General features: G+C 35.2%; 1 protein-coding gene across 2 annotated transcripts; it reads left to right on the top strand.

Moving 5' to 3' along the window:
* On the top strand, positions 1 to 25,174 carry slc25a25b (solute carrier family 25 member 25b). Of its 2 annotated transcripts, none has more exons than XM_052112538.1 (10): positions 1 to 782; positions 11,578 to 11,704; positions 13,013 to 13,100; positions 14,076 to 14,187; positions 15,004 to 15,162; positions 19,156 to 19,308; positions 19,600 to 19,707; positions 20,912 to 21,079; positions 21,242 to 21,392; positions 21,619 to 25,174. In XM_052112538.1, the coding sequence occupies exons 1-10, from the start codon at positions 450 to 452 to the stop codon at positions 21,801 to 21,803; spliced, it is 1,584 nt and encodes a 527-aa protein (XP_051968498.1). In that variant the 5' UTR covers positions 1 to 449; the 3' UTR covers positions 21,804 to 25,174. The 2 variants fall into 2 exon arrangements, with proteins under 2 accessions (XP_051968498.1, XP_051968507.1); XM_052112547.1 differs by lacking the exon at positions 1 to 782 and adding an exon at positions 9,919 to 10,144.
* The last annotated feature ends 404 nt before the right edge of the window (positions 25,175 to 25,578 follow it).

Below are 25,578 nucleotides of genomic sequence, written 5' to 3'. Positions count from 1 at the left end.
CTCTACCGGCATTTACGTTGCGTCAGCTGTCAGACAGACCGCCAATTCAAACTGGATTTCTTTTAAAAAATCACAGATATATGGATTTATCTCCAAAACGAGATTTAGAGCGATGCATATGAAAGATTTCGCTGATTGGTCTGCGCGGTTTCGACACAAGCATTGGTGGAACATCCAGCTCATCACGGTGACCGTTAGTTCTCGATTTTCAACCTCTAAGCAACATAAAATACAGCTATTGTTGAGTAAAAGAGTCTCGAATGAGGATAGATAACCTATTAGACGGGGTTTGAATCTTATTTCGATGCAAATCTGTCCCGCATCTTAACTGAAATCGATAGTCGCCGCTCCGAGTGGAAATACGTGACCAGCTCCTTGTCCGAGATCACACGTACACCATACGAGTGTTTTTGTGTTTAGCCACCAGTCTGGAGATCAGCCCGTGTAATATGCATAATAAAGGGTCGTTCGTCTCTCCGTTGCTCAGCGGTGTTTTCTGTCAGTGTCGCTCGGAGGAGTATCAGGGCTCTGATCCCGGTGGAGGTGGTGGTGACCGGACTCTAAGCTCCACGCTTCACGCAGCATCAGTCTCCGAGCACGGCCACGATGACTGCTGCGACTCCCCGCATCAGTGCCCGGTATGCGGCGGACCCGAGCAAGAGCATCGGCTCAAGGTGCTCTTCCAGATCCTGGATGTCAACAGAGACGGGGGCATCTGTGTCAACGACCTGACCATAGGGCTGAAAAAGCTGGGCGTCCATCGCACTGAACATGAACTCATGGTGAGTTATCTACACTTTATTTAATTATATGTCCGATCAAGAGACGCTGGTTTTTCTGTAGATATCTGGACAACATACTTCAGAGACTTAGACCTAATGTAAGCCATTATGTTTATGGTTCATAATAGAAAAAACATTAAAACCTAAACAGTGCTTAGGACATACACAACTGCTATTAAAGGTACACTCAGTATTTTGTTTTCTCATTAAAAAAGTTTAACTTCTAAAGACATGAATTGTAATTTTGCAATATATGTAGGAAATCATGACCACTCACAGTAAAATGAAGACTCCAGTCATATCAGTTACATTATTACAGCTGTTTTATTCTACATGGAGAGGGTCCGCACATGGGGGCTGCCATGTTTGAATCACATGACCAGCTGAATACTACTCACTCAGTAACCTTCCTGTTATTTGACACTTTTACTCATTGATTAAAGTAATCATGGCTGACTGTGAATACTACATTTCTACAATGGCATCTGAAACTCAATACAATTGATTTAAATCTAAATCATGTTAACAGGTTCAAGGTTTAAGTCCTTTGCCCATACTTTTGAAACGGCATGTATTTGAAAGTTTATGGACTGGCCCCATTTACTTCTATTGCCTTCAAATTATGTTTTGTGTGTTCAATACAAGTTAAGCTCAATTAACAGCATTTGTTGCATAATATTGATTACCACACATTAATTAATTTTGACTTACCCCTCCTTTTATTTAATACAAGCAAATATCATGGTTCCACTGAGGCACATATAATGGAAGTGAATGGGGCAAATTGGTAAACGTTAAAATACTCACTGTTTATAGCAAAAAGGCATAAACAGTATGCTTGTTAACATGATTTTAGTGTGATAAAATCACTTACTAACCTTTTCTGTGTAAAGTTATAGACAATTTAACAATGATGTAATGCCAACAAACCCTAAAATGACTGCAAAAATTATGATTTAAACAACTTTACAGCTCAAATAATACATTTGTTTTAAAAGAGGAATTAATGTAAGTGCTTTTATAAAATTAGAAGCTTCGTATTTCTTATATCCTTCAACAATTGGCCCCATTCACTTCCATTTCAAGTGCCTCACTGTAATTCATTTATGTATTTTTTTTGTTAAGGAACAGGGCTGACAAGTTGAAATATGTTTTAGTGGCAATCAACATTATGCAACAAATTTTGTCTGTTGAGCTTAACTTGTATTGAACCCAGAATATTCCTATAACTCAGCAGGGAGTCCCTACAGTCAAGTGATTAACAACCTCCTGCTGGCAGATGCTAACACCTGAAAATCACTCAAAATTGATGTGTGATGTGTGATGCCGGCTTTAGATGTAATTCTGAAAAATACCTCACTGACTGAATCAGCACATTTGCCTTAACACTGTGCCATAAAGGACAACTGTGAAGATGATTGGTGACTTTCCTAGAGGAGATTACTGTTGTTTTCAGTGTGTTTGATGTGGACGTATGGCTAAAAAAGGCCTCTATTGTTGGGTGACACACTAGCCATTCCCACACATTCTGCCATAAGTAATTCTATTTACAGTAACATAGTCTCTATTTTGAGGCAGGTCTCTGGGTATCAATCCACCTCACTTTTTTAAAGAGATAAAAACAGATGTTGTTGGTCATTTAGTTTAAACAACAGCAGACAGACTGAAAACAAGATTATTGAACTCCAAGTAATGTTTTTCTTCCCTTTACATCAGATATCCACATACAGATAAATGTTATTTGACTAATCTAAATGTCAGTACAGAATAATTTAGTAGTGGAATGTGGCTATATTATGTTTATTTTATACATCTAGTCATGCAATTGCGCAAAGGACCAGGAAATGCGTAACTAGACGAGAGTCTCTTGAGAACGTACTCCAAATCAATTACCACAGGCAGCGTGTTTTCATCCAGCAAATCAGGGAATGCAACCTGGGATACTGTTTGTTTGGAATGTGTATTGCTTTTGTAGTCACTAGACCTAATTGTCATTTATGATTTACAACTGTGAAGGAGCTCCTCTCTCCCTCCTCCTTTCCTGTCTCTGTAAGAAGGGAAGGGGGGATGCTGATTAAAGGACAACTTTGATCCTTTTACATGTAGCATAATGTTAGTGTTTTCAGAACATAAATTGAGGGACCGTTTCAGAGATGGTTGACTTATTTCCTTATAATGAGACAAGCATGTTCTGCATACCATATTACTAATAGTTTGCTTTCAGGGGTGTGATTTCAGTTTAACATTTTAAAAAGCAAAGAGCTCGGTTTTAGGTTACCAGGTTTTCTTAAAGTCTGACATTTTTTAGACCGTAGCAATTTTGGTCAAAAGCCTGGCTACAGAAATTTTGCACATCAATAATTCCTTACTTGCTTACTAAGCCTGCTGAGTTTTGTTGCCAATACTCAAAATGAACAGCACTGTAACAGTGTTAATACATGTTTATTTATTAAGGTCAAAGAGTTTACTGCTTAATATGCAACCTGCATACCATAGAACAACATTTGCTTCACTTACAGAGGTTACACTGACACCTAGTGGCGTGGATGTTGCATCATTTTCAGTTACCAGTGCCATTGTAGAAATTCACTATGCAAAGTAAACCAGGATTAACTTAATCCATGAATGAAAGTGTCCAATAACAGGGCAGTTACTGAGAGTAGTATCCAGTTGGTCATGCGATGCAAACATGGCTGCCCCATAAAATGCCCCTGCTCCATGTAGATTAAAAGAGCTTTTGTAAGGTTACTTATATGACTGAAACTTTCATCTCACATGAGTGGTCATGATTTTATACATAAGTTTCAAAATAACTATTAAATTCTTTAGAGAAAAAAAAAACCTTTTAAATGAGGAAAAAATTACTGGGTGCACCTTTAATTTGTATGGGACATTGCTATGCAGTCCAGTTAAACCAAGGAAGTCTGGAGGAAGAACTTTAAAGCAAGTTCACATCCACAATAGATGTATGCCCTCATTGTCACACCTCCTCTTCTGTCCACAAAAAACCAGTGCCATAGGGTATATTATTTCCATTTGTATATTAACTTGTAGCCAAAACAGATTTGTAATTAAATAATAAAACACTAACACAATACAGACAGGACAGAGCAGAGCACATAAACTTGGAAGCAATTGCAATAAAGCAATTTAATTAATTAAATCGTACCAATTTGCGGTTTAATAATCGGTCATATCGCAATTTCGATTTTACTTTGATTGTGCAGAAAGTTTTATAGTTCTAAGGGCTTTAAAATAAATCTTAAGTTGGTTAATGGAACCGCTTATGTGGGCCCATGCATGTACACTAAGTGTACTGTATACTGAACCATTCACTTTTATTCTGCCCAGGGACAAAAAATTGAATGTTTTTCATTTCGGTTCGTTCTGAGCAAAAATAATTTTTTCATTCCGGTTCAGAAGTTCTGCAGCCTCTTTTCCAAATGGTTACCAGTTAGAACAAAATAAATGAATGGTTAATAACCTGCCATGTTGTCAGGTCCTGCAACAGAAACCTGGTCTGGAAAACAATCTCACAATAAGCCACTTGCCTCACCAAAATAAGTGAAAATAGGCACACAAACATTGTGGTGGATTTATCAGCAGGGAAATCATAACAAGCATACAGTTAATTAAATTAGGTATAATTTTAATTACAGATCTGCTTCTCAATCAAATTTCAGCTGCATCAAATCTGCATTAATGCATCATATCTAACAATAATTCAGTAAAGACTTGGAAAGGTCATTTTACCTCTATTGTTTTTTTCTTTAAATCTGGATTAGCCTGGCATTGCATATGTAGTAATTATACATAGTTGTTAAAAAGGCTTTCAATTACAGGATGCAACATTTACAATGGATAATTGACATTTCGCTAAGCTCTGCCCTCCTTGTTTACGGCTGCTAGCTCTGACAAGCTCTGCAAAACTCCCCATAGGAATGAATGGTAAATTGCTGTAAACGGCAAAATATTCTCATAAATGGAATTGACAATATTATTACATGGGCTGGATTGAAGAGTGACATTGTAATACATACACTGTAAAAAAGAAATCCTGTACAGAAGAACAACAAAAAAAAAACTGGCAGCTGTGTTTGCAAGAATAATTATGTACAAAATACCGTACAAATGTAAACAACTTTACAGAACATCCTGTAAATTGTACAGTTTAAAACTGTTGTCATTTACATGACCATGCTGGTTCTGAAAGAATTCAGTTAAATTTACAGCAAAAAAAAACTCATAAATGTGATATTAACCTTCTGAAACTGTAAAAATTAGCTTTTTGCTTTATAAGGTATTGTTAATCACCGTAAAAATGACAGAACAAGGAGGAAAATCACTACTTTTGACTTCTGAAGATTTGAAGACACCTTAACTTGGGCTATATTACCAGGTGACCAGTGTGTTTGATTAGAGGAAGTTTGAAGATGAAAAGTAAATGCATAGTATATGTTGAGAAGGTAAAATTTTTTATTTTTTTATTTAATCCACCTTTCTACCAAATTGGAATGCCCAATTCCTACTACTTAATAGGTCCTCGTGGTGGCACTGTTGCTCACCTCAATCCAGGTGGCGGAGGACATGTCTCAGTTGCCTCCACTTCTGAGACAGTCAATCCGTGCATCTTATCACGTGGTTCGCTGTGCATGACACCGCAGAGACTCACAACACACGAAGGCTCATGTGACTCTCTGCGATCCATGCATAACTTACCACACGCCCCATTGAGAGCGAGAACCCCTAATCATGACCACAAGGAGGTTACCCCATGTGACTCTACCCAGCCGTTTGGCTCCTTAATGTTTCAGTTTTGGAGTCAATGGCTCCTAAGTCATTTTTTTTAGTCTGGAGCCCTGTAGTGATTCACCTAAATGAAAACTCTTGGCCAAAACACAAGTTCTGGACACACTGAACTGAAAAACTAAAATTATTATTTTAAAGTAGACTTTGTTTAGAATAAATCAATTCTAAATGTTATTATTTGGGATGCCCCAAAACCATTTCTATACATTTACATTTCATTTTAAAATAGAGTTGACGAAAACAATTACAGAAAAAATGTGGACCTGAAATGTGGAAGGGATTCTTTAGTAGATCTCTTTTGTGTTCACTTTAGCTGTGATAGAAAATCACATTACTCTGTCAATTTAAATATAATTGTCATTTGTAATATATTATTATTATTATTATTATTGTTAATAATATAGTTATATTATACATTAATTCAGTTTCAGTCATAATTTCTTAATTTTAAACCCTCTGGCTTTTATTTTGGGAGAACATTCCAGGAAGAATGTCAAATGTCTGTCTATAGTCTAGTTCACAGTTGTTTAAATATGCTTCTAATTGCAAATCATTATATATGCAAATCTTTAATGCCTCAGGAATTATTCAGATTTACACAACTAGCTGCTCTTACACATCTAAACTGCACTTAAATGTTAGTTTGGAATGCCACTAACAAAAGCAGAGTGATACAATCAGTAAAGCGTCCCAGTGCTGGTGGTCTGAACTATCAGCACACTTGGAATGCCCCTCGTCCAATCCGATTAAGAGTTTCTGTCTTTTCCACCGTAGGTATCAGCAAAATCCACTATCGGGTGACCTCTATAGGGCACTATTTGACTCACTTTCTAACTCATTTAATTGTGGCCCACAAAGACATGCATATGGTAGCACTGTCTGTTACTACATATATATAGTGCAAAGCATTTAAATTATTTTATATGTATGCACTACGATGGAGCTAGACACAAAAGCAATCAAGACCTAAGTTATGGCCCTGGTCATAGTAATAGTATGTTATGCTTTTTATCAGAAAGTAACAAAAATATATAGAGATATTCAATTTTATTCCAATGTATAATTTATAAAGTGAAATAAATTGCAGCGGTACAAGTTTGTCACTCTGATCAATATAAAGGATTTGTGCTGAAATGAGCCGTGTAAAATTCTGACATATTATACCAAAATAAGGGAGGGAGGACTAAATTTACATTGTATGCATTTGCAAAGGATGACTCATTGATGAAGGCATAGAAACCTTTATAGAATACAGTTATAAACCTTTAATGAAGTATAGGTCTGCTCTTGGGTTATCCTGATTTTTAGCGTGTTTGTGGGCTTATTTTGATTCCAGCAAATTAGTAAAAAAAAAAGGTAAAGGATCATTAATGAATAAGGGATATTGTAAATTGCACTGTTTGCAGTTGGATTAATTTATTAAGTATTTGCCGTGGAATCGCCCTCAAAACATTGCCAGGGGGATCCTGAAGATGACAGAATACCTTAAAAAAGAAGAGTACAGAAAAAGCTGTCAGCAGAATTTCCTCATTGCTGTGTTGCTGAGAGATCACTATATAAGTTGGCTGTATTTCATGCTTTGATTGGCTGTCTGTCTGTTCTCAGGGCAGGGACAGCCAGTGTGGTGCACTCTGATTGGCTGAGACACAGCTGCAGTGAGGTTGCATCTTTTTTTCACTGCATCACTTTTTGCCGGCTATCAATGCAGTCAACATGCAAGTGTCCTGCAGCAGCAGCAGCTTCGTGACACCAAGAAATACTAGCAGTTTAAACATAGAATCTGTTTCTAATTCTGATTCATTGTGGAGATTTCATCCTCATTTACTTAAGGTGTCTTTTTCTCTTTCTCGGATACTGGCAGTGTGCACATTAACAAAAAACTGAGGAAGTTCTGGAGAAGTTTGCTTTGGAAAGACACACAAAAATTTGAAATTAATTTAAAAGATTCAGTGGAACTTATTATTGGCGGCATTTCAAATTTTAACATTGTCACTGGGTTACTGTGGAAACAGTGTTGGATATGAGATTGTTTGCCAGTGGCCTCATCTACACTTATCTTCCTGGCCTTGCATACAACTGCCTAAGCTGTTCTTCTTTCACACACACTTACTCTAAAATGTCTGTAGACTTTTTATAATCTATAACAACAGAGCTGGTATTTGTGATGATCAAAGACACAAACTCACCATAAAACCCCTAAAATCACAAGCACGAACAGACTTGGAGAATCTTGATGAAGATGCTGAAGAAAATTTGGGCATCCTTGTTCCAGTGGTTTCTGGGAGTAACGACGTGGGAGCATGGTACCACAATGCCATCAGATGGAGTTAAGGAACTAAGTGTAGAAGACTCTGGAATGAAGACAGAAAAAGGTATACAGGCTGATTCAGTCAGTCAAGAAGAGAGCAAAGGCAAAGTAGCTGCAAAGAATACAACAGTGCTGATCATGGTGGCGCCCCCCTAAGGATCTCCAGAAGGTACTGCAGAGAGAATTATTAAGATGGAAATTACGTGAACATTCTAAAGTCTTTAAAAATTAGGAAACTGATGCGTTGTCTTTACTGTGTTTGCAGTTTAAATTGATCATAAGTAAAATATTTGGACTTAATTTCAGATGTCAGATGTCTGTCAGGAATGTGGTAGCAACTTGAATTAATGAACTGTATCTGAGTGTGCATCTCAATCTGCTCCCTAGTTCAGTAGTCAGGGCACTCTTGAGGGAGTTGGCCATTTTCTAGGGCTGTCACAATGGCACAATTGTTCCAGTCCACTGAAACATTCGCTCCCAAATAATTCCCATAATGCACCATAAAAACCAGTGCGCATCGTTGCTCACTATGTTCCCTTACCGGATATGTCATCATGTCTTCTGAAGTCTCTGAGGTCGTTAGAGGACGAACGCAAGAGTAAATATTCAATGTCAAATCTTATTTTCTCTTTAAAAGAGATGTCTCTAATGTCTTTCATCCATAATAACCATGAAAAGGAACCCATCTTTGGGAATATTGTTAGAGTTGATAGAAAAAGATTACAAAATATTTTTTATATATTTATTTCTTCATTTGTCATTCATCTTTCATAATAACACTGTACATTTTAATATTCACAACAGAAATGCACAATAGTGTCCTTTATACTGATTATTGATTAATAACCGCTGCGTTTATAAGCGCAAACTCGTAATTGTGTTGCATGCAATAGTCAAAGTGTCCCAAGGCTCAGTGGATCAATACCCTTGCCAGTGCCCAAATTCGTGTATACAATATGCTGATTCACGACAGCGAGTTCTAGGGAGCTGATTCAGACACACCGTGAATATTTGTAAGCAAAAGTGAAATTATTGCGCTTTGTTTTTGATTCTTGATCTGAGGCTTTTCAGCTTGGTTCGTTAAACACTGAGCTGGTAAATCATTTATCAGAACACGATTGATTGCTTTGTCATTTGATGGAGGTGTCTGATAAAACAAGCCCTTTTAAATGCAATAATTTCAAGTCTTACAAGTATGTTCAATCCACATATGAGCTAGCTTCAGAAATAGTCCAAATTGATTTGGATAGTAAGAGATTACGGCATTTACTTTCAGTGCCGGCTGGAGTCCCAAACACATTTTTTTTGTGATATCGCAAGGAATGGGTGTAAGAATTTTCAGACTTCAGCTAGTCAGAATTCTCCTATGTGTATGCATGTAGCTCTGTCCTCTCCATATTATTGCTTCACGTCTTTAGTGGATCCAAGTCTCCATTAATCTTTAAACATTTTGATTGTATAGTCTGTCCCCCATGTCAAGAATGTGTCACCTGGTCAGTGTGGGAAAGATCATATGCTATTGACAGGATTAAGCTCATTACATTGGGTTATATTTATCAGATTAATTTATCAAAGGGGCAAACAAGATTACACATACACTGCTTAGTCTACTATAGCTATTGTTTTTGTTATCATTGAGCAGCAAGTTAAAGTAGTAGTTGCTAAGTTTGCAGATATCTTAAGTTAAGAATATTATTACCAACTAATTAACAGCTTCTGCTTGTATTGGCCTTTTGGTTTATCTAAAATAACAATATAATCAAGATAATAATATAATCAATAGTCACAAGTGCTTTCTAATTACCCTTTTGTATGGATGTAAACGTCTTAAGTGACCAATCGCTTTGAAGACCCAATAAACCAATAACTACAAGGCGACGTGAGCCAATGATAATGCAGTGTGTAAAGCCTTGAAGGGAGGCATTTAAGCCTTCTCCTAATCCCGTGTGTCAGAGATACTGGCATTATACTTCTGAGCATCTCATTAATAGTCCAGGACTGTGTTCATATGTCTTAATTTTTAAATTTTCTTTATTATTATTATTATAATTTTTTTCTTATTTTTTATTTATTTTTTTAACAGAGCATGTTGTCTTTGTGTTTTTACGTGCCTGAGTATACCTCAGAACAGATAGAATTTGAATATTTTGAGTCCGATAGTTTACCAGCACAGTTGAAATCTCTTTTCAAGTTGAGTTTATTTCTTCCATCGCACGAATACACTTCATACAGAAAATGGCGAAAGGTATGTAATTTTTTGTAAAAAAAAAAAAATAAAAAATGTTTCTAGATTTTGCAGTTGTTTTTGGCTAGCTCAAAATTAATATCTGGGTTTGGTGTTTTTTAGAAAGGAATATTAATTCCTAATTTTAGAAATTAAATTCCTAATTTTCAATAAATTTTATTCAAAAAATCTAATTTGAGCCCAGGGGAAGGGATGAATGGTTTTAATCCAGATTATATGATTTCCGGGGGAGTATTTGAAATGCCTATCATAGTCATTTCCTGTCTTCTTTACAAAGTTAGAGCACAGTTTAATGTGTATACAAAACTTTATTTGACAGCAAAATACATTTTTGCACACGGTGTAAGTACAAAATTCCCACTGTCATGGAAAACCTGGTAATATCAGGGATTTTTAAAACTGTGATTTCCGGATCTGGATAAGTTACGGAAATTTCTATAGTAAATATAAATTTTTCTAGCTGTGCTCTAATGTAATTAATTGGCTAGACATTGTTCTTAGATTCGCATTCTACAGAGAAAGACTTCCATGTTGTCAAAGACATTTGAACTTTAGGAGGCTATTAACCTCAACCCCAAAATCCTGTTTCCATATTTATGGCCCACTTGTCTGCTTTTGAGTCATTGCAGTGTCCGGACTAAATATGAGAATAAGGTGGCTATCTTTAACCTGCTTTATACTGGCAGTGCTATTTGAGACTTGGCTGAAGAACTATGATCTTGACAATCCTACATGGTGCTCATAGGACTGTCAGACACAAGGCAAAGCTCTGATGAGTTTGGTTCAAATTACCTGTAACTGTCATAAGGTATAGTTATACAGAAGTTCATAATCTCTTAAATGATCTGATTCATCTTTAGAAGACTGCATTTGACCTAAAGTATCTGTGGCTTTTAACACTGATGTCTGGTTTTCAGTGACTCATTTAAAATGCTGATCTTACTGGGTGCTGTATTTATTATGTGTTTGAAAAAATTCAGTAGTCGACAAACCAAAACTTTTCACGTCATCCCAGTGAAATATGCATACTTTCAGAGCAAAGACAGTTAGGATTCAGCTTTCAGGTCTATTTTGCTGTTAAAACTAGATACAAATTTCTTTTTTTTTCTATTCTGCGAGAACATTTCGGGTTATTGATTAATTCTTCTTCTCTGTCCTGTCCATTACCTTCAATTATATGCTGCTCAATGGTTCAGACAATGTCAAACATGGTCAGGATTGGCCTTATAATAAAGCTAATGCTGATGATGAGAATGTTCACCACAGCCCTTTCAGTGCTCTCTTCAGCAAACAAAGACCATATGTCTGTGTATGCTGCTCTGTTAGCTCAACATCCTGAACAGCACAGGCTCACTTACATAAAAAAAACCTCTATTCTGTCTTGAGGTGTTGATGTTGCTTCCTCTAATATGCTGTGTTTTTGTGATTTTTAGAAAGTCGTCAAGGCAGGAGACAAGGACTTGGATGGCCAGTTGGACTTTGAGGAGTTTGTCCACTACCTAAGGGACCATGAGAAGAAACTGAGGCTGGTCTTCAAGAGTCTGGACAAGAAGAATGATGGTATGAATGCTATGAATGCTAGAGTTTTGGTGAACCTTTAACAGCTTTGTTACGTTTTAAAGATATGTCTGACACAAAAGAAGCTAATGAACAAACGGCTGATTCTCATGAAACCTGTCAAGAAAATGTTCTGGTAATTTTATATTTTTTTTGCAACAAGAAATCAATCCTACTTTTGGACTGTTTTGATTTTTTGCATTGTGATTTTATTTTCAAGACACTTAAGTTCCCAATATACTTCTGGAGAAGTTATATGTTATAATGTGACATTAAAATGTATTATCAATTACTTAATGCATCATTCTATGAGTAGAATTCACATGAGGTCAGGAAAAGAAGCTGTTTTAACAAGTCGATGATGATTTAAAGTAATATATATGTAGTAAAAATGTTTGATCTGTGTTGTTTACATTCTGAAATCATGGAGCTAGCTATCTAGTGAACACACTATATGTGGCCATAATATTCACTGATTAAACTCTTATTGTAATTTATGATGCCACTAATAATAGATGTGAGTTAATGGGTAGAATACAGACAAAAGAGTGGTGATAGAGGCATATCTTACTTCGGGCAGAATGCTTTCGCTGCAAATAGCACAAGAATGAATTGGCACTTGAGAGTATTTAAGTAGATTTATTCCTTTTATTGACTAACTAAAGAAAAAAAATCACATGACATGGTCTTGGACAATGTCTTTACGCGAACAATTGTACAGATGTGTTAATTTGCACCATTTCGCTAATAACTCTGCACTGTGTGTTCATTTTGACTGAACTTGACTGACTGAACAACGTAACTGGAATTAGCCATCAGCCTCAAAGTAGGTGGAGCTACAGGTCACACCTACTGATGATTTGAACCAATGGCATTAAGAAGTTGTTTAACAGCCGATAAGAATTTTCCTAAAAGTTCACCCTGGTGTGCTGTTATGAACCACCGAAACAAACACAAAAACACCTTTTTTGCCAGATTTTGTTCTAAATGACTTCACACCTGTTCATTCTACGATTTCGTATGAAGTATATCGGGCCTTTAAGCACATTCTTCCCAATTCTCATTACTTTAAAGCATCTGGATGTTTTAGTTTTACTATTCCTTTTGTTTTGCTGATAATACTCATTACTGTAAGTCTAATTTTTTTGCTGTTTTGTTTTTTATGAAAATCAGCAAAAATTAAATCAAATCAAATACAGTATCAAGAAAGGACTACTATGATGTATAATGTGTTCAGATTTCATGTTAAGAAAATTGCTTATATTAGTAGTTTTACACTTGTATGTTTTGCATTTTGATCTATATCTGCAGGTCGAATAGATTCACAGGAGATCATGCAGTCATTAAGAGACCTTGGGGTTCATATGTCTGAAGAACAGGCTGAAAAGATCCTCAAGAGGTGATTTGTTTTATTAATCTGTAAATCTCCCTCCTTTCTCTCAGTGTGTCTTATACATGCACTGTAATACAATATGTTTCTTGGTCTTCATGTTTGTTTGTTTTTTTATAAGAATGCTGAACAATGAAGTCAGTGCCAAAGAGATTCTTAGTTGTGGAACTCATTTAAAAGGCCTCCCGAAAAGACAAGATTAGCAACATGTGTATACATTTAACACAGCACATACAATAATCAAGGTTGTTTTTTGTCCTCTGTCTGTGTATTTTTGTATTGTAACAGTCTGCGTATATGTCTTCGGTTGTACTATTTCACTCTCTACTCTTTCTTTATCACTCTGTCCTACTTGTGATCCCACCCCCCACTCTGTCTGTCTGCTCATCCTATCAGAATAAGGAGGGGCCAAATTTGGGCCCCTATAATGTAGTAAGTAGTGATCTTCTCCCTACATGTTTGGCTTGTTTTCATTTCATATGATGTTCATTTGTGGTGACATTTTGTTGTTTAACCTTGCATTATTAAGGTAATTTGAAGTCAAATTAAGTCAATTTGCCTCATATGATGATTCTTTTGAAATATTAGTTAGTTAATGATTGATTAGATTTTTATTTTTATCAGTGATGGCCAATAGCACAGCAGAAGAGGCATTTTCTAAATGATTAAAGAAGGAATTTGAAATATGGAAATTCGTATCTTGTGAAATAGAAAAATTCTTGTACTCTTGTAAAGCTTAGTAGTGAGATGTGTTTGCATGTGGATGATTTGTAGCTGCTTGAAACAGTGAAAATAATTATTGTTTTAAAATTCTGAAAATTAAAATATTCTGACATTTTAGTGCTTCAGCAATGTGTTTCAGAAATTGTAAGCTGGTCTCATATAATTTCAAAATAGGTAATCTCTACCCAGAGCCAAAAGTTGCCTTGAAAATATTGACGTTTTATTTAGTTTTGGTTTCTGTTTGTCTGTTTCTCTGAACAGTATGGATAAAAATGGTACAATGACAATTGACTGGAATGAATGGAGAGACTATCACCTGCTTCATCCTGCTGAGAACATTCCTGAAATCATACTCTACTGGAAGCACTCAACGGTAAAACAAAACCACAATGTACTGTCATGTGCTTTCAATCTTTAAAGGTCAATCTGTCAAAATTCCAGCCTTATTTTTTGTGGCTATTTGACTCTCATTGCCCCTTGTAGCAGGTTATGGCACTTTCTTATAGTCTTGTTATAAGTAACCATAAGACTCTTCATTCTGTGTAAATTGCCTTTACTGGCATATCGTAGGAAGACATTTACTACACATCTCATTAAAACCGGAGATGTACTTCCTCTTAAAGGGTCACACACGCACCTTAGTCATTCAGTCCCACTAAGCCAAAGTAAATATTGCTGCCTTGCACTTGAAATACTCCTGAATGGGATAAAGGGAGTCACTGTGATCCAGTCTGATCCTGTTAAACAGATAAACAGGTTTTGACGTCAGTGACATGGCCTTTTGACATGGTCCCACAGGACCTTGAGAGGTAGATGTATTCTAATCTACACACCTTAACATCATGGATGTGACAGATTTGGATTTGAACATCATGAATTTTATGTTAAAACTGGATAAAATACAGATGTGTTTTTTTTTTTAAATACCCACGGTGAAAAGTTAGACAGATCTTTTATGTAATCTCAGGGCTCAGTGAGCAATTCTGCCTGCTGACAGCCACATAGAACTAAACCGAATTAAACTAGGAGTTTTTCTCTATACTGTATCATAGTACTGATGAGAGATCTGTAACCTAGCTGATTGATTGCCTAATCATTATGCTCTGAGGTTCAAATGAGTTTCTAATATAAAATAAGGCAGATTTTTCCATGTTATCTCATTTCACGTGATGTAATTTCCTTTGTACAGATATTTGATGTTGGAGAAAGTATGATGGTCCCTGATGAGTTTACAGCAGAGGAGAAGAAGACCGGTATGTGGTGGAGACATCTGGTAGCAGGAGGAGGAGCAGGTGCTGTGTCCCGTACCTGTACTGCACCTCTGGACCGCCTAAAAGTTATCATGCAGGTATGGGACCCAGTGAAATATGTCAAATTATTGGATGATATGTATTTAGTGCTGGACATTCTCGAAAACAACATTAGATGTCTATCAGCATATATTTAGATGAATATATTTGGATTTACTATATAGATATATATACATACATATACATGCATTCAGTAGTTTATGTATGTTGTCTTAGACTTACCGGTACATTGGCAGCTAGGGTCATGGATGTAACATCACCAAAATTCAATAGTTTTTAGTTGGAATAGTTCTTAGTTTATGTAGAAATTCACTATTCACAGTGAGCCATAATAAATGTTACTTGTGAATGAAATTGTTCAATAACAAAGCAGATAAAGAGATTAAACGAGTAATATTTGGCTGGCCATGTGATCCTAACATGGCAGCCTCCGTGAGTGGACTCTCTTTCATGTAGATTTAAACAGCTTTTATAAGGTTACTGATATGACTGGATTATTCATCTAATGTGAGAGCTCATGATTTCATACATATGTTTAAAAATTACAATTAATTTAAGGATTACGACTTTTTAAATGAGGATAAATTACTGCGTTCACCTTTAAAGAAATGCTTCATCTAAAAATGAAAATGCTCTCATCATTTACCTACCATCATGTTGTTCCAAATCCATATGACTTTATTTCTTCAGTGGAACACAAAAAATAAATGTTAGGCAGAATGACAGCCTCAGTCACTATTTATTTTCATGGTATTTTTATTTTTTTCTCTCCATACAATGAAAGTAAATGGGGACTGAGGCTGTCATTCTACCTAACATTTCTTTATTGTGTTCCACAGAAGAAATAAAGTCAAATGGATTTGGAACAACATGATGGTGAGTAAATGATGAGAGCATTTTCATTTTGGATGAAATATCCCTTTAAGATTATATTAAAATAGATAATTGTCAAATACATTGGATACAAATATATTTGTGTAGGGTTATTTTTGTAGGGTTCAATTTTAATTGCGATTTAATCACATCATTTTTTGTGATAATTATAGATTTTGATAGTGCTGAAATTTGACACTATATAGAATTCTACTGTTGTCAAAATGTGTTTATTTCCATCTTAGGAAGAAAACAAAACCAAATGTAGTCATATAATGCTTTATTAACATTTTCCAAACCAAGCTCCCCACAATATAAACATAGAAATGCACTAAAATATCAGCAATTCAATTCACATCAAATGTTTCCCAAAGTCTAAGTGAGAGTTTGACTAATTGAAAGAACTAGTATGCCTATTAGGTCTGAAACGTCAATAAAAAAAATTGTCAACAAAAATGTTCATTGTCGAATAGTTGTCTGATTTCATTTAACACAACATGAGATCTTTTGAAATGCTAATGATGATGCGGGAGAGCAGCACTTCAGCTTGTATTTGATTGAGGAGAGGAAGAAAGAACAGCTCACAGTCCAGACACACTCCAAACGTTCCAAACAGATTAAGGTGATGAAGATCGCAGAGTATCATAATACAAAAATGCAAAAAAGTAAATAAAGAAGCAGTGTAGTCGTGAAATAAAGCTGAGCTGTACCTTGTGTTCCACTTGAGCAAAACTTGCCTGTCAGTGAGACTAAAAGGAAACACTGCACCGTTATATACTCTAATGCATCCTTTATTAAATTTCAAATTATAAGGAAGCAGGCTGTTTAAATAAGCACAAACTCCGAAACTAACATTTGTCTGTGTGGTCAGAGTCATAGGGGTCACGTGAAAAACAGCATGAGAGAGTTTCAAACTTCCCCTGGCTGATACACTGTCTCGCGCGGAGCCGCTCATCACTGGCACGCGCTTGCTGCAGATTTTGTTTATAATGATTGCTCGCAGCATAGTGAATTATAATATGAGTGTCACGGTGTGTATCTTATGGTGAAGAAAATCGCCCATACGCAGCTCTATAAAGAAGAAAGAGTTTGTTTTTTGTGAGTTAAAGGTGGATTGAAATCAAGTGAACAAAGAGGTCTTAGCCCATTATACAATGCAAAATGTTTTTTATTTTTTGGGTTGTTTTCCAATATAAATATCTAAAACTCCTTATGTACATTTACTTCAGCAGATATACTGCAAAAGAAAAAAAATGTATCTGAGAATTTTGAGTATAATATTTAATTAATTTTAATATTTAAATATTTTAAAATATTGAAAACTCCTTAAAACAAGATACATTTACTTGAGAAGCAACATATAATATATTTAGACTTGCTTTTAGAGCATTTATGTTGAACATGAGTAGATTCTCTGGCAGAAGTATGAACAAGTGAAAAAATACACATCAAAATACACTTATATTTAAGATACATTCTCTTAAAGCAAGTGTAAATATCTTATATGTTGCTTCTCAAGTAAATGTATTGAGAATTAAAGTTTTAAATTAAAGTGTACTGAATTAAAGTTTTTCCACTTTAATTCAGTGAATGTCATTTAGAGGTATTTTTAAAAGATGATTTTGTCCTCTTTATTGTTAGTAAGCACGTTTAATACAACCTTTTAAGTCAGGGCACAAGCTGAATAGTCGGTTAAGAGCCAATGATTAATCTTCGCAATTATCGGCAGAATAGTCGAATAATCGTTAGATTAGTCGATTATAAAAAATAATAATCGTTAGTCGCAGTCCTAATGCCCATAGGTTGCATATTCATTGTAATGTGCATTGAATCTCTTAAACTCTCATCCTCCACAATATTAATCTAACGGAACACTGTGACTATCCACTTACCTACAGCAATCGTGAAGCTGCGTTCATGATTCGCATCAGGGAGCTCTGGTGCAGTGTAATGACTCCAGGCGAACACATTACAAAGGTTCTGCCCTTCACACCAGTGTTTATGCTGTATTAACAATCAATGCATTAATCGTGATAAAGAAGGATTAACACATTAAACTGTCATTGAGACATTAAATGCAATCCACTTAAATTTGTAAAATGGAAGTTTACTTAATCCATTTGGGTTGGAAAACATAAATAATTTTCATTGTCCGAACTAGAAGAACATTTGCTGTCCGGTTACCAGCATGCAATGTGGCATGAGTACAAATTGTGAATTAATGTTTTAGTATTTACAATTTTTTTCAGTATTTGCACTAGTGGTGTTGAGATTATTGCTCCTTTTGAGTTAAGTGTCATGAGGTGTTAGCTCAGAGTCTGTTTCTTTTGGTTGTTGAGTGTCACTGTCATTGTGGTCTGTGGGTTGGATGTTAAGTACACCATATGTCTGTAAAAAATGTCTAAACTGATGTGCAAGATTTTGTCTCCTTATGTGAGACTATGAGCTCACAACTCTGTACATTTGCAGTAACAAAAGACTGGTCAAAAGCTACAAATGGCAATTAAAATTTTTAGGCAACATAAATTTAAGTTCATACAACATGAGTTGATCAAATCTTCAAATAAATATTTTTTTGTTGAAATAATGCAGTTTAATTGCAAGGAAAAGTTTTCTTCAATTTTATTACTTTCATTCAATGTTTTTTTGTGAGTGAGTGAGGTACTTCTTAAAGGTACTTCACCTCTGATTGCTCTAGGTAGACTGCTCCTGTAGTGTGTGCACTGTGATGTCACTAGGGTTTGTGATCTTCTGTTCTTTAGATGAATGCTTCGGTAGCTGACATTAGTTTTTTGTTGTTTTAGTTTGAAACACTCAATTCCCTATTTGTGTGAAAAATATTATGAGTTTATAACGCTAAAGAGGACATCGAACCTTTTGTTTGGAATAAGCATACAAAAAAATTTCAAATGTACACTGTCACAAAAGAAGGTATTGTTAAAGGTACACAACAGGTATTTAGAGTACAATTAGGTATCCAAAATGAGTTTTATGGACTAGTTCTATTCTGACTAGAGGTACAAAAAATGGTCCTCTTGAGGGTACTACCCCAGTGATGGCCTTTTGTACCTTGATAGTTACAGTTTAGTACTTTTTTCTGAGAGTGTAACAATTTACAAGCAAACCGAGATGTGTCATGGTATGAATTGTGTTGCCAGGTTCATGCGTCACGCAGTAACACCATGGGTATCACCAGAGGATTCGCCCAAATGATCCGTGAGGGTGGACTTCGATCACTATGGCGAGGGAATGGCATGAATGTTGTGAAGATTGCACCTGAGTCTGCTATCAAGTTCATGGCCTATGAGCAGGTAGTTTGTTGTATAAGGGAAAGCTCTTGGTAAAAGTAGGATAGAAGTTGCAATTTAGCATCCTGCATATTTGCAAACATAAAATTAAAAAAATGTAAACTATATACAAAAGTTTAAAATAACTCAACATTTTATGAAAACCACAATGTTAGACTAGTTTTTAAGTTGCTTTATTGAAATGTTTATGTAATCATGCATGAATGTTGTTCTCAAAAAACACTGTAATGCTCTTTGTACGTTTAATTGGGGAAAAACTTTATCTGTGACCTCTAAAGCTCTTTTGACTTCTAGATTAAGCGGCTGATTGGCAGTAATCAAGAAACATTAGGTATCCTGGAGAGATTTGTAGCTGGGTCTCTTGCTGGAGCTATTGCTCAGAGCAGCATCTACCCCATGGAGGTAAGAACAAAAACACTGCTACAACCGATTGATTGACAAATACAGTTTGAGCACTGCTTAGACGTTTACATAATTATTATTAACCATTTACCAGACTATCCTTACATTCTTTGTGGCATGTTATGGACCACTTTAAAAATTATGATTCTGTCATTTTAATAAGGGATGATACAGTTTCCTCACGGTTCGATTTACAATATATTCACGATTCAATATAATCTTGATTCGATATAATTACACTTAAATTACAAATTATTACAGAAAAATTTGTATTTCCTGAAAAAATGCTCATTATAATTTCTCATCAAAATTAAGTTATTCAATATACAAAATGCTCAAAGTTTAAATAATAAGAGTTGAACATAAATCTCTATAAGAAAAGATTACAAACAAATAAACTTTCAAAAAATAGTGGGGTACATTTATGCTGATCAGGTGCAGAACAAACAATAGAACTGAACAAAACCTGTCCAGAAAAAGTATGTGAAAGTGTATATTTTATCTTTTAATATTTTTTTTTTTAATTCTACATTATATTAATTAATATATATTTATTTATATAAATATATATATGAAATTGTATATACAGTATAATAATGATGATGAGCTGTCACTGTTTGAAATAATGTGTACAATTTACAAGTAATAACATTGTTTACATTTATTTGTATAATGAAAGTCACTTTAAGGGGCAACGAGCAGCTCACATGCTGTGTGAGATTCAATTAATATTTCTTTTTTACTTTTATATCTGACTGTAAATGAAAGTGGAGTTGACTTCATTTTCCAGGTATTCCAATACTTTTCTAAAAGCTAAATTCAAGCAATGTAAGGACCTTGTGAACCCTGTATACAGTGTAGAAAAAAGCACAGTAGTCATAAAATCACGTGATAGGGAGACTATGATTTTTTGATTGGTCATTTAATTTATGATTACATGGACAGAAAACAATTTTACAAATTTGGAAATATTGCGCGGTATGCCACAATATGGTTCATAATTTTTTGGTTCGTAAAATATTGAAATTCGATTTATTGTTCCATCCCTAATTTTAATATCTAGTCATTTTTAATAACTGTCATCTCTGAAATGAAAGGATTTTTAATCAGGCTTTGATGATAACAAGCTACGCTGAACAACGCATTGCTTTATTTAGGTCTCTTAGAGCTTTAAACAAAGCGTGTGTGTGTGTGTTTAATTAAGGTTTTAAAAACTCGACTTGCCCTGGGAAGGACGGGCCAGTACACTGGTATCGTGGACTGTGCTAAAAACATATTTAAAAAGGAGGGTCTGGCAGCTTTCTACAAGGGTTATATTCCCAATGTGCTGGGTATCATCCCTTATGCTGGAATAGACCTGGCGGTCTATGAGGTAAGCTTCTGTTCTACACATTAAGATGAATGGGCTTCATATACACAAAACAAATAAAGTCTAGTGATTGGTATTAAAAGGTTTTCAGTTTTTACCTCAAAAAGACATTTTAATTGTACTCATGCAAAATGTAACTCATGCTTCTCTTATTCCTGTCTTTAGACTCTAAAGAACTCGTGGCTGCAGAGGTTTGCCATAGACAGTGCTGATCCGGGCGTGTTTGTACTTCTAGCTTGTGGTACAATGTCTAGTACTTGTGGACAGTTAGCCAGCTACCCCTTAGCCTTAGTGAGGACACGCATGCAGGCTCAAGGTAGGGTATTAAACTCTTAAGGCAATAGTACTTTAAGGCAAGGTTTTTAACTTGCACTGCATGATTAGATTCACTGCTGAATTATTCCTAAATGTTTAATTCAATTTAAATGCTGATAGTTTACATATTTAGATTGAATTTACTTAACTGTTATTTGGTTGTCTTTTATGGTCCTAAGTGTTTTGTCACTTAAATATATATTTTTTCCCACTCCATCGGTGTGCAGCTTCTGTGGAAGGCAGCCCTCAGATGACCATGAGTGGTCTCTTCAGGCACATTGTACAGACAGAGGGCGCTATTGGACTCTATAGAGGCTTGGCACCCAACTTTATGAAGGTTATTCCAGCTGTCAGCATCAGCTATGTGGTGTATGAGAACCTGAAGATCTCCCTTGGCGTCCAATCCCGGTGAGGGGAATCAGAAGACTAATAAATCCTTAATGATTTTTTGGTTTTCCTCTAATTTTTTTTGGACTAAAGAAAGAGATTGTCCAAGAGGGCCAGTTTGTACTCAAGAGGAAGTGTAGCATCAGTTGGCCAAGAAAGAACTTGCATACTGGGAAGGGGAAACCTTTGTGTCAAAGACCTGAGGTTTACTTGGATCAATGAATGACAAAGCAACTGGAATATATAAAAGTAGGGACATCATTAAAAGCATAGAAAGACTGAGATAAAATTGATATCTCTACATAAAATACAATCATAGCTGTGAGTAAAATGTGGCATTCCAAAATGGGGTCTGTATTGAATTGCAACACTGCCCTTTCCCACCCCTGAGGACATATGAAAGGTCAGGGTTTTTTGTTCTCTGGTCACAAGTTGGTGTTTGCTGCTTTTTTATTATTAGGGAGCAATAATATGCAAGACTTCTGCTTTAAAGGCTTTAAAGTTAATCCACAAATGAATATTTTGCCATCATTTACTCACCATCATGTTGTTTCAAACCTGTATGAATTACTTTTTTCTGTGAAACACAAAAGTTTTTTGAAGAATGTTGATGGTGCTCTTTTCCATACAAAGGAAGAGAATTGTGACTGTCAGTCAAAATAATTCTGCCTTAGATCTCCTTTTTTGTTCCATGGAAGAAATAGATTCTTGGTGCAACATGAGGGTGACAGAATTGTCATTTTTGGGTGAGCTATGCTTAAGCAAGGGCCAGACACCTGATAGATTCATAGAGCAAGATTTAGTAAAGCATTTAGTACATGCAATATATATATATTGTTGCGCAACGGGAATTTTGGCGCCAATTTACTCACTACTAAATATTTGAGCGTTGCGCCCTTAAATTTAGCTAGAATGTAACCCTATGTATAAACAAAATATTTATGGAAGCCTCTGACCAGCAGTAACGGATGGGATTAAAAAAAAGCAGACTCAATTAATGACATCAATGAGCTCATGTTTTGTTTGACAGGCTTCAGTCCTTTCCACATATATGATGGCGTTGGCATTAACACTCGTTTACATTTACGGGAGAAAACATTATGTAAAAAGCTTAACCTCTTCAGCATGAAACAGACCTAATGGTGCACTATCCTGTGTACTCCGCCTAGTGTTAATTTTCAACATATCTGAAATAGGTATTAAAATGAATAAATGTCTATTTTTCCAGCCTGTTGTATTAGTATTTATTTATAGTCCCTTATTAATTTTAGATACAGTTATTGAATATTGTTATTTATATACGCTAAATATTTTATTAATGAAATCTTGTTTTATTACATATCGTATTTCAATGGGGATATCATTTATTACAGCTGACAATTATGAGTAGACACGAGTTTAACACTTTGGTGTTCAAATTTGAAGGCTGTTTATTGGATCAATACTGGTAAACTTCATTTTATGCAACTACAGATCACTTTACAGAGAGCTTACGACCTACTAGTTAAGTCTTGCCTTAAGAACAGGTGGTGCAACAATTATGATCTGACTTCGTTACAAACTAACTAATAGTTACTATGCGCTTAGTGTGAACTTTACGTCTCAACTTAAGTGAGACCCTACATACAGCTAGTGCAACCCTACCCGTATCACTGAATCATCATTAGGAATGACAAGTTTTAGTGACACTATGTTATAGGTATTGCCAACATATTTAGCATTTTGTTTATATAATTTATTATTATAATTATTAATCTGATGTCTCTACTTTTAATATTAGATTTGTTGATATGCCATTGTCTCAGATTAAAATGTTATGTGTTTTAGAATGTGTATGACAAGTAGAATACAGGGAAATATTGAATAATTTAAAGATTGATGTGTCTTGTCCATCAAATGGTCCAAATAATATTGTTGAGGACCTTTTGTTATTTCAATGTTAATTTATTTTTCTATGTTGTTTATTTAATTTTGATTGATATGGTCAATATAAAAGTAAGACTCCATAAATTAAAAAAAATCTACATTTGCACACACGCTCCATGTGTTAGCAAAAAAGTGTTTTATTCATCAATATTGTTGCTTAAAGCAATAGTTCGCATAAAATTTAAATTCTCATCGTTTAGTCACCATTATGCCATCCCGGATGTTTGACTTTTCTTTCTTCAGCAGAACAAATTTGAAGATTTTTAGAAGAATATTTCAGCTCTTTTGGTCCATACAATGCAAGTGAATGGGTGCCAAAATTTGAAAGCTCCAAAAATCACATACAGTAGGTCAGCATAAAAGTAATTCATATGACTCTAGTGGTTAAGTCAATGTCTTCAGAAGTGATTTGATAGGTGTGGGTGAGACTCAGATCAATATGTTAGTAAATTTTTACTATAAATTTTTCTCCCTGCCCAGTCAATCTCCACTTTAACTTTCAGTTTCAGATTCTTCTTGTGTTTTTGTTGATTCATATTCTTCATGCATATGCCCCCTACTGGGCAGGGAGAAGAATTTCCAGCAAAAATGGACCTTAATATTGATCTCATTCTCACCGACACCTATCATACCACTGAAGGTCTTATGGATTATTTTATGCTGTCATTATGTGCTTTCTGGTGCTTCAGAGGTCTGGTCAACATTCACTTGCATTGTATGGACATACAGAGCTGAAATATTCTTCAAAAAATCTTCATTCGTGTTCTGCAGAAGAAATAAAGTCATACACATCTGGCATGGCATGAAGGTGAGTAAATTATGAGAGAATTTTCATTTTTGGGTGATCTATTCAAATTCAGCTGCTTTGGGACAGATTAAGTCCTGTTGTAGATCAAGTTAAATCCATTTTTTCTGTTTAGTTTAAATTTGATGTAATATCGTGGGTTGAGTGCTATGTCTATGTTGATACTGTCCATTGTTGAATTCGAGAAAGATGTGCAACTATATCATTTGTCTTATATATTTTTTTTAAATGTGTTCATTCAGAAATGTGTTCATACCAGTATTGGTTTGCAAGGAATTCAAACATCAATATAATGCTCTTAAACTCACTTCTTGTCAAGGAACGTATTTAAGCACTTTATTTTAATACAAATAAATCAGACTTGAATTTTCCATAGAAGGGTTTACAGTGGAATGGATTAATAGTGTTCAGTAGTTGCAGTATTTGTGATAAAGTAGACATTATTTTCAGCATTTATGCTTAATGTATCAGTTTTAGGGCAGGTTTCAGGCGTTGTAAAGAAAACACTACAAAAGTATCTTTGTTTTTGACTGGGACATGTGATATAATGGGTCTACTTTGCAGCAGGAGATAAATATTTTATATATTTGGAGATGGCATAATTCAGGATGGGTACCCAGATGTTTAGAATGTACATTTTGATGAACAATGAAAATAAAAATGTGTTTTCCTCACAGCTATTGCATGTCAAGTCCTGCAATCCACCAGTTCAATGGGATGTTGCCTTTTGTAATTCTATAAGACCATAGTGTTGAAGTAGTTGCCTTATCCTTTTTTTTAAGATGCCTTTAGATGGTTTGGGGAAAAATATGAGGAGATTAAGTGACAAACTGAAATATTTTTCTAATGACTTGTTTTTCAGGCAGAATTGAATGGTCTCAGACACTCTTGAGCAGGTATAGCTTGCATATTCTTCTGAGACTTTTATCCACTGAGCTCTGGAACAGATGTCTGCATTTATATTACTTGTATGGAAGTTTCAGTTTCTGAAGACAGTTTGCCTTGTCCATATACCAACCTCAATTAATATAAAATATTGGGTTAGATTAGTTAAAAAAAAAAAAAAAAA

Source organism: Xyrauchen texanus, chromosome 3, assembly GCF_025860055.1.
Source record: "Xyrauchen texanus isolate HMW12.3.18 chromosome 3, RBS_HiC_50CHRs, whole genome shotgun sequence".
NCBI lineage: Eukaryota > Metazoa > Chordata > Actinopteri > Cypriniformes > Catostomidae > Xyrauchen > Xyrauchen texanus.
Note: the sequence above shows the minus strand (reverse complement) of the source record. Positions and strands in the feature narration are given on the sequence as shown.